The sequence below is a fragment of the Denticeps clupeoides genome, chromosome 8 (genome assembly GCF_900700375.1).
Source record: "Denticeps clupeoides chromosome 8, fDenClu1.1, whole genome shotgun sequence".
Classification (NCBI taxonomy): Eukaryota; Metazoa; Chordata; class Actinopteri; order Clupeiformes; family Denticipitidae; genus Denticeps; species Denticeps clupeoides.
Genome location: NC_041714.1, coordinates 17,994,864 through 18,004,964, shown reverse-complemented (window position 1 = coordinate 18,004,964; position 10,101 = coordinate 17,994,864). Strand labels below are relative to the sequence as shown.

The following is a 10,101-nucleotide window of genomic DNA, read 5'->3' as shown; positions in this document are numbered from 1 at the left end:
AGCATTAGTTACAGGGACAGTCCCCCTGGAGCAATTTAGGGTTAAGTGTCTTGCTCAGGGACACAATTGTAGTTAGTAGGATTTGAACCTGGGTCTTCTGGTTCATAGGCGAGTGTGTTACCAACTAGGCTACTACCACCCCACCCCTACAACCACAACGTTTTGCCCTTCCATTAACCCTCTGGAAAAAAACTTTTTTTTAGACTTACAATCAGTTGTTACAGGGAGAGTCCCCCTGGAGTGTCTTGCTCAGGGACACAAAGGTAGGAAGTGGGGTTTGAGCATTGGGCATGTGCTCTTCTGGTTTCCCAATAGGCTACTGTATTCACACTACATGACCATTTAAACCATTTCCAACAATCCAACGGGGACCTTCAGTCTCCTCATAGGACCTTACTCTCCCCTTGACAGGGTGTAGAGAGGACAGGGCCTTCTTTCTTCTCTCCACCACAAAATAATTATTTTCTCTCTTATATTGACACACACACATCTATATATATATATATTTAAAAAAGAAAACTGTTTAATGTTCTGTTTTAATGTTGTAGTTCTTGAGACATTTTTTTGTCTTGGTCTCGGACACAGCGCTCATGGTGGGATTGGAAAAACAGTGAATCTTCACACAACAGTATCAGGGAGCTGAGCGTCACATGATGACCTGGGAGGCGATTTTGTCGAGCCACCTTGACGGAGACTGCCAGGACGATGTCTGCTTTTACCGGGCATCTGGAGAGAAAGCACCATGAAAAGCAGGATAACTAACTACAGCTATCTCACAGTTAACTACTAGCTCTGTGTTTCTAGTCAAACTATGAGGAAAAACATCTTCCCGGTCCTTGTAATTGATCCTGGATGAAGTCAATAACGCGACCTAAGTCAGTGTGGTCCTTCCACTGGCTGAGCCTGTTATCTTTCAGCATGCACAGAAAATGTGTCGGGCTCATTACAATCCCATGTCTATGTGCAAAGCAGCAATGATTTAACTGAATGGACAAACGAAAATGAAAAATTAAATTTGATTGGCCGAGTCCTCACCAGCACAAAGTGTGTATCTTACGTTTTTAGGGATGTAAATAATTGTTGAGTAAATTATTTTATATAACTTGTGTGCGGATTACGTACACTACATAAAGTGGTGGTGGCAGTGGTGGCCTAGCGGTTAAGGAAGCGTCCCCCTAATCAGAAGGTTGCCGGTTCGAATCCCGATCTGCCAAGCTGCCACTGAGGTGCCACTGAGCAAAGCACCGTCCCCACACACTGCTCCCCGGGCACCTGTCATGGCTGCCCACTGCTCACTCAGGGTGATGGGTTAAATGCAGAAGACAAATTTCACTGTGTGCACCGTGTGCTGTGCTGCTGTGTATCACATGTGACAATCACTTCACTTCACTTCACCCTTTGTTGAGTCACTAACTGTAGATCAGTGAACCAGCACAGTCTTACAAATGATTAATTTGATGAATTTGCTAGAAGAAAATGTATTTAAAAGTGTCAGTGAACATTTGAGAGCCAAATGTCCCCTGTCTCCAATTGAAAGCAAGGGACGATTGCATTTGCCATATTTTTGGCTTACCCAAGTTCTCTGTCCCTGGTATAAGAGACTTAATATGAACATCTTTCTGGTGCATCCCATCTCTTTCCCTTGATGAGGTCTCATAAAATGGTCATAGGAGAGGATTGCTGAGAATATTATTTTCCATCAGGCCTCGTAACTATGACAACAGGAAAATCCTTGTGGCTACGCATGCTCCTGTATGACACAAACAAACACACTTTAACACATCACTGTCAAAAACCGCTTTGGAGAGATGCAGGGAACACCTCGGGGATTCGTGTTGGATAACTGCTCCGTAGTCCTCCGGATCTTCGAATAGGGGGGCAAATGAGACACAACAGGCCGCCCCTGACACCCGTCACACCGCGAGGACCGCTATCCGTGCCGAAGGGCCCTAGGATAAGGAACGTGATAAGGAACTCACAACCCGGACAAGAGAGAGATAGATACGATAGGTATTTTTCCGCCAAAACAGCCTTGACCCGTTCAGACATGGACGCCAGTGGAGCTCTGAAGGTACGCTGTGGTATCTGGCGGTCGCTCACGTGCAGTGCAGTGGGGCGGTGGCGGCCTGGCGTGTAAGGAAACAGACATGGACAAAACAGTCTGAATGCTGCAAATAAATTAAAAGCTGCTTCAACTAAATATTTAACACACTAAACCGACTTGTACTGGTTATAGGTCACATTAAAGTTGGTAAAAGGCTTGAAATGATTTATTGTGCTCTGAATTTTAACAGGGGTGTGACCACTTTTTATACCTACTACATGTTATCCAGCCATGTGGCCATCACAAATATCCCACTCACACTTCAGCTGTTAGTGTTATGGCTGACTGGTATAAAGCCCTAATAGAAATGGTGCCTGGCACGCATTGCTGGATAAGCTCTTTTATTGGTGGAACCCAGTGAACACTACAAATTGCAATTTTCAAAACTGGCACCAACAGAAAAATTCCATATGGCAGATTTCCAGCGCAAAATGACTTCATCTAGTGTCATGGTGTATAAATCTCAATTAAACATGCCTGACAACGACTCCGCTGCCATTGCTGGATCCGTAAAGAGAAGTTAATTTTGTCTGGCAACTCGTTACAGTTTCATGAAAACGGCATTGGCGCCCCCGTGGGCCAATAAATCAGTTCTGGCGCTGGCTGGCCCTGACCTCACTCCGACATGTTAATCGACGGCCGCTTCATCATCCTGCGGCCGAGCAGCACGCCGTCCGTGCGGGGCGTGGGGGGCCACGCCCTTCAGCTGACCTTGCCTCCTGATGCACGGAGAGGAGATGAGCCCAGACGACAAACAGGACATCAAACAAAAGCGTTCTAAAGCTGACAGAATAATTCTTCATGTATCTTGACCTACATTTGACATTTACAGCATTTATTTACATTTACGGCATTTATCAGACGCCCTTATCCAGAGCGACTTACAATCAGAAGTTACAGGGACAGTCCCCCCCTTGCTCAGGGACACAATGGTAGTAAGTGGGATTTGAACCTGGGTCTTCTGGTTCATAGGCGTGTGTGTTACCCACTAGGCTACTACCACCCATGATTATTGACTGGATGATTTGGCGTAGACATTTGGAGCCCTTGAACCAGCGTTCCATTCACTGGCAGCTTTTGATTTTTTTGTCATAACGGTTCTCTGGGCGCTTCTCAGGGTGAGAATGGGCTTTCGTGACGCACCTCGCCATCAGAGTGGCAGCGTGGGCGACACTGCGGTGGCCCTGGTCACGTCTGTGTGAGAAAGACCGCCGATCGCGGCGCGCAGGCTCTGTCACTCAGGGACTAAATCTGAACCACGTGACCACGGACCACGGCTTCTAATCCAGCAGAACTCCAGTCCGGGACGCAGTTTGATCAGGAAGCGGAGGGCGTGTAGTTACGGGACAGCACCCCTCCGGGGGAGCCATGGAGCGCACGCCGCCACCCGACCTCCGCGCCACCGCCCCGGGCCGCGCGGGCGCCGCGCGCGGCTCGTCCCCGTCCGCGTCACGGCCGCGCCGCTGAGCGCGCCCGATGGCGACCTTCCTCGGCCACAAGCATGACGCGAGGAGGCTCGCGCAGAAAGTCGCACTCATGTCGCCCTTCGGCGCGCTCTGCGTCTACGCGCTCTACCTGCTGCTCGGCGGCGGCGCGCCGCACCTGTCGCACCTGTCGCGCCACGGGACCGGCACCGGGAACGGGACGGGGACGCGGGCCGCCAACGGCACGGAGAGGGAGTGGACGGCGAGGAGGAGGCTGCCCCAGGCGCTCATCGTCGGGGTGAAGAAGGGCGGCACCCGCGCCCTGCTGGAGTTCCTCAGGCTTCACCCGGACGTGCGCGCCCTGGGCTCCGAGCCGCACTTCTTCGACCGGCATTACGCGCGGGGGCTGCCGTGGTACAGGTACACTTTACTTTACTTTACTTTACTTTACTTACTAAAGTAGGAATATACACGTACAGATCCCGTCCCAGATCCTGTTATAAAAATGCCATCATTGCAAAAATTGATTCTATTAGAATTAGAATTTTTTAGCGTCTAACCATTTCACAGACAAACTTTTGCAAACTACATCACGTCCACCTTATTCGCCAAATATTGAAAGAGAAAGGCGATCTCGGTTTGCACAGTTGAACTCAGCCCGTAACATTACAAAATAATATAAAAAAGAATTTCACTGTGAATTTTATTTTTTCTTTGGTAAAAAGTTGTATGCATAAATCAACTAAAACGGCGCGTAAAATACAGATTTTTTTATTTAAATTATGCGACATCATAAGTATGTCGTAATCGAATCGTTGTAGCATTGAATATCGTCACGTTTACCGATAAGGAGATATTAAAACACTGAGCGTAGCTCTAATAGAATTATAAGGCCAGACAGGATGAATAAATGCATTATTCTGGTGAGCATTAGGAGTGAAGGAGATGCCATCTGGACGTTCCTGACAGAGCTGGCGATCTGGATGCATTGTCAGCTTTAATCATCTTTGGAGCTTTCGCCAGATGTTAGAACCGCTGTGGCTACGCGAATCAAATGTTGAAATCATATGTGGAATGAACAGTGTGTTGACTCTGTTTAGTTTTTGGGTCAGATATAAATGCTGCCGGGCTTCAGCAGTGGCGCGGACGCTGGGACCCCAAAGTCTTCGCTCCAGTCGGCATTCCAGTAGGACGATTCAGAAACCTTCCACACCCTCGGGCCCAGATTCAGGTTCTCCCGCGTAGATCTCATTGTCTCGTCCGCCACGCGGCTCTCGGCGGCGGGGGGACGACGACTCGGAATCGTAACGATTCACTGTTTAAGGCTGATTGATGGGTCTGTCAGCTCACCCGGAAGGAACGAAGTATCGCCGCACACCTCTCCCCGGCTTTTGTTTTCCGCACACCGCTTTCCCCCCGAGGCCTGGCGGGGATTAAGGCGGCGGCGGCGGCGGCCCGGGTCCGGCCAGATTGCCAGCACCACAGGGCCAGATGGACACACAGCATGACGGGCCACTTGACATCGTTGCGAGGTCCTGTCAATTGATCTTTGACCCAGGCCGCTTCTGCGCCGAGGCGCTCGTGGACTTGTCAAGACGATGTTGGTGTTCATCCGGAAGACACGACGGGATCCATGGACTGACCTTCAGTTATATTGCAACCTTTAGACCACCGCAGATTCGGTTACAATTAGCAGGAGGCTTTATGGTTCGGGACCCGGTCGGCGCCGAGGCTTTGGCTCGCGTTTCGTCCCCCGAGCTCCCATGTTTTCTACTGAGGAATCCAGCCATTGACCGGAGGAGCGTTGTGCAGGTCCCTGAAGTGCCAGAGATGGAGGTGGGATTCAGATTTCAGGCTTCTTCAGAGCTGTCCCACCGAGAAAAAAAAAGAGCGAGATGTCAAAATACAGCGTCTTTCAGATGAACGTTTGAACGTTAGAGTCCCGGATGAGGAGTTTAGAACCATCCCGGGGTTTTCCCGTAATATGATCTCATGAGCATGTAATATAATCTTCTGCATCACTTGGACCTTGGACAATAAAAGTTATTTGAACAGCCAGTCTAATAGAGAAAGTTGCGATGGTGGAGATACATCATCGATAGGCCTTATCAGGGCTCATAGTTTTGCAACTCAAAATCCATAGAAACCGAATGAGAATTGCTGGTGGTGTAAAGTAAAGTAAAGTAACGTAAAGACACCCCGGAATCCCGACTGAAGCCGCATTTCTAGTAAAGCGGTGTATTAAAATGGCGCGGTTTTTAATCATAGCGAAGTGTCCTGTAGTACAGTGCGCATGGCATGCTGTACTTATCACTGTTACCACCGATTTTCCAGCATGTCGCGATACTTCATCTGTGATCCGCACCTCTAGTCAGGCCACGTGCACTTTACAAGCTGTGGCACCGCCTTTTCTCTCGTGGAGCGGAACCGCGTTCTATGTTCTGATTAAACAAACGAACCAAAACAAAAGGAGGACAGCGATAATGAAAGGAGGAAATTATTTATTGTGGAATATGCAATGAACTGTCCCTGCTGAAGAAGGATTCCACCCTTATGATGTAGGAGGCGAACACAATTGATCAGTTGCAATGTTATTTTATTGTCATTTATGTAGGGTGGTAGCAGCCTAGTGGGTAACACACTCGCCTATGAACCAGAAGACCCAGGTTCAAACCCCACTTACTACCATTGTGTCCCTGAGCAAGACACTGTCCCTGTAACTACTGCTAAATGCGCTAAATGTATGTTTCGTGTACGTCAGCGTGAGGTTTCTTGACTTGCGTAGTCAGAAAGCACGGATTTTGCAGTAAATTTGTTCAGGAGCTCATCCCGGGTGGCAGCTGCTCCAGGCTCTACACATCATATGGCATAGATGGCTGCAGCTGTGCAGTGTGTACAGGTGCAGATACCCCATGGTGTGTGTGTGTGTGTGTGTGTGTGTGCGCGCGAGTCAGAGGGATATAAAATGTAAAACGCGAAAACATGTTTTATCGCTTAATCAATTTTTACATCTCTATTGATAGATGTGGTATACTAATGGTGACGCTTATCATGATGATTATATATGCAAGTGACGTGATGCTCAAATTCAAATTCAAATTTTATTTGTCACATACACAGTCATACACGGTATGATGTGCAGTGAAATGCTTTAGCGACTGCTATAGACCACAGTATTGCAAATATTGCATGTAAACAATGAACCAATATGCAAACCAAATATTACACTTTTATGTCTTAAAAAATAGACATAAAATATATGTCTCAGTAAATACGTATTAAATATAATTTTAAGGCTGTAGTGGGTGTGTTGGTTTTGGGCTTGGGATCCCTGTACATTGGTGACGGTGCGTTTGTGTGATCAGCTGTGTGTGAGTGTGCGTGCTGGAGCGATCCGGCCCTCATTAGGATGCCCCGGGGACCTGAGGGGGCGGAGCCTGCGGGGGTCTGGTGATGGATGTCAGCAGGAAGTGAAGGGGGCACAGTTACCACTGTTGGGAAATGGATGATTGAGTCAAGTCCCACACACAATGACGCACACACACACACACACACACACACACACACCTGAGCACCACGCGCTAATATGGACTTTTTTTTGGGGGGGGAATATGGATGTCTCAGATGGTTCGGTAATAATTATTTATCTGTGCAGTGAATTTGCTGCCGGTTCTAGTGATGATATTGTAATCACTTGTAAAACGCCTGCGTGTCTGTGCCATGTGACATTATTTCTAAGAGCCGTGTATGTAAATGTGCGTGTGCCGGGCCGCAGGCGCGGGTAATTGCCTCGCATCTGTCTGTGCACGCGGCGTGCTGCTGATGAGCCCTGAGTGGCCGAGTGAAAACTGCAGCTGAGACCCACATTACCATACCCCACCACCGCAATACCCAGGGTACCTGACCCTCCGAGCCGACTGCCAAAAAGACAAAAGCGCCTCACCCGTCCCAACACACGGTTCTGCTTCATTATCCTAATTCTTAGTAACACCGTACTTTACAGGAATTCCTGGTGTGTAGGATGTTTTTCCACCACTTTGGGATTCTGCCCTAGCTGTCCTGCTCCACGATTTCTCGTAGCTCAGACCAGCAGGAGGGCTGTCAATAATTCATGATCTAATAGACTTGCTGGCCTCATAATGGACTCAGGTAAATAGGGAAGCCTTCAGGCTAAGAGGTGCTTTTTCCGATGAAGTGATCCATGGACGTGCACTCTGCTCCTCTCATGAACATCTGAAGGGGTCAGAACCCTCAGCCTCCAAATGCCGCTGCTCTCTGTTGTCTTTCTAAGAGAATATGTGAAATGTACAAAGTGACAGGACTGTACAAAAAAATGACTGTAAATTTAACACAAAAAAAAAACCTGCAATGCATCCTGGGGACAAAACGACCACGGACGTAAATAGCTGCATGTTGAGATGTGTGGTACATGGGGGCTAAAGTTTAGTGTTGGTGGGGGGTTAGGCAGAATAAGAGCAGCCATGTTCTCTTTATTCAGGAAGCTCGCCACAAAAAGGCATTACAGAATGTGACACTGCAGCACAGCACACGGCGACACAACGAAATGTGTCCTCTGCTTTTAACCATTACCGGGCAGAGGTGCCCGGGGAGCAGTGTGTGGGGACGGTGCTTTGCTCAGTGGCACCTTCGGGCAGATCGGGATTCGACCCGGCAACCTTCTGATCACGGGGCCACTTCCTTAACCGCTAGGCCACCACTGCTAGGCCACCACTGCCCCATGTATAGTAAAAATACTTTTCTGTAATGATGAAAAATGTTCTAATCCTATATATATATATATTACAGTAAGGTCCTGGATACTACAGCTGTCAACAGATGTTTGTTGTTGAGTAGCCCGACTGACCTCTGCTTTTGTCTTTCTTCAAGGAGTCTGATGCCTAAAGCCCTGGAAGGGCAGATTGTGATGGAGAAGACCCCCAGATACTTTGTCACTGAAGAGACGCCCGCCCGCATCTATGCAATGTCCCGGGATATCAAGCTGATAGTTGTGGTCCGGGACCCCATAACCCGGGCCATTTCAGATTACACCCAGATCATCTCCAAGACGCCGGACATTCCCAGTTTTGAAACCCTGACCTTTAAGAACAGGTCAACGGGACAAATCGACTCTCTCTGGAGCCCCCTGTGGATCGGCCTGTATGCGACGCACCTGGAGAGGTGGCTGGCCTACTTCCCGCTGTCCCAGATCCACTTTGTCCATGGAGAGCGCCTCATCAGTGACCCAGCCAGAGAGCTGGGGCGTGTCCAGGACTTCCTGGGCCTGCAGAGGATCGTCACTGATAAGCACTTCTACTTTAACAAGACCAAGGGCTTCCCCTGCCTGAAGAAGCCCGAAGGCAGCAGCAAACCCCACTGTCTTGGGAAGACCAAAGGTCGAACTCACCCCAAAATTGAGCCGGAGGTCATCCAGAAGCTGAGGGAGTTCTACCGGCCGCACAACCAGAGGTTTTACAAGATTTCTGGGCAGGATTTTGGGTGGCGGTGACATTGTAAAGCTGGAACGTTGGGATGCTATCCAACTATGTGAAACATCTAGCAACAGCATATATAGTTATCATTTCCAGGATCCATTTTTAATAAATAACAGTAGATGCTTAATTGGGACTTGAGAACAATCAGCATGGTGTAGTAATTAGGATTATGTTAAAGGTCCCCTGACATGTTCCCCTGGCCTGTCTATTGTCCTGTGGTGGCTAGATATGGCGCTTTGGCCATTCTGCTTCACCGTTCAGAGAGGGTCAGGCTCAGACGGTCGGATCTGGAATTTTGCCCCTTATGTCGTCATAGGGGGAAAGGTTACCTCCCGTTTCTCACGCTTTTTCCGCCCAGAGAACTTCCCTGCCCTCCCCTAAAACATTATCTCCTCCTCGTCCCGCCTCTCCCCTCCTCATTAAAGCGTCCTGGAGAAGTCTCACTGTGGGACTGTAATTCTGCACCAAGGCTGAATCTCAGAAAGAGGCTTCAGATCTGGTATTAGGGGACACTAAGGCCGATATATAATAGAAAAAAAAAAAAAGGTTTCATGTCAGGGGAACTTCATGTCAGGAAAAAAAATGGATTTTTTGAGGTGCCATGCCAAATGTACACTATAGACCGGAGTTGGGTTGGGCTTGTTGACCAGGTATGGACTGGGAACTGTACAGTATTGTTTGAGAGATAATCAAAAATAAGAAAATGCAATATGTGTAGCGTCCAGGGATACAGCTGAACCATATTTTCCGAATCTGAATCCAACATGCTGTGAAAATACTACGGAGACAAATGACTTTCAGGAGAAAGGAAAACATACAAACTGGATAATATCCTGTGTACCGGCATGCTTAAAAGTCTTAAGGGATTCGACCCAGCAACCTTCTGATTACGGGTCTGTTTTCTTAACAAACACACAACGTTACTGTTAGACAAGTGCTGACCGTTGATTTGCATACAATAAGGTTTGACTGTACATTTCATCTTTTGGTTACTTCCGGGCAAAAATTTCACGAAACCATCTGCTTGTATGAAGTTGCACTACTTTTGAAATGTCGTCTCCAAGAAATGAATTAAATTATT

At 48.1% G+C, this 10,101-nt stretch overlaps 1 protein-coding gene across 1 annotated transcript; it reads left to right on the top strand.

Moving 5' to 3' along the window:
- The first annotated feature begins 3,383 nt into the window (after nucleotides 1-3,383).
- On the top strand, nucleotides 3,384-10,031 carry hs3st3l (heparan sulfate (glucosamine) 3-O-sulfotransferase 3-like). Its single transcript, XM_028989434.1, has 2 exons — nucleotides 3,384-3,948; nucleotides 8,416-10,031. Exons 1-2 carry the CDS (start codon nucleotides 3,581-3,583, stop codon nucleotides 9,032-9,034), a joined length of 987 nt encoding a protein of 328 aa, XP_028845267.1. The 5' UTR covers nucleotides 3,384-3,580; the 3' UTR covers nucleotides 9,035-10,031.
- The last annotated feature ends 70 nt before the right edge of the window (nucleotides 10,032-10,101 follow it).

Bases quoted from the DNA above. Each gene is read 5' to 3' on its own strand.
- hs3st3l (XM_028989434.1), top strand. From the start codon at position 3,581: ATGGCGACCTTCCTCGGCCACAAGCATGACGCGAGGAGGCTCGCGCAG. The intron at 3,949-8,415 runs GTACACTTTACT...TCTTTCTTCAAG, and splicing joins CGGGGGCTGCCGTGGTACAG to GAGTCTGATGCCTAAAGCCC.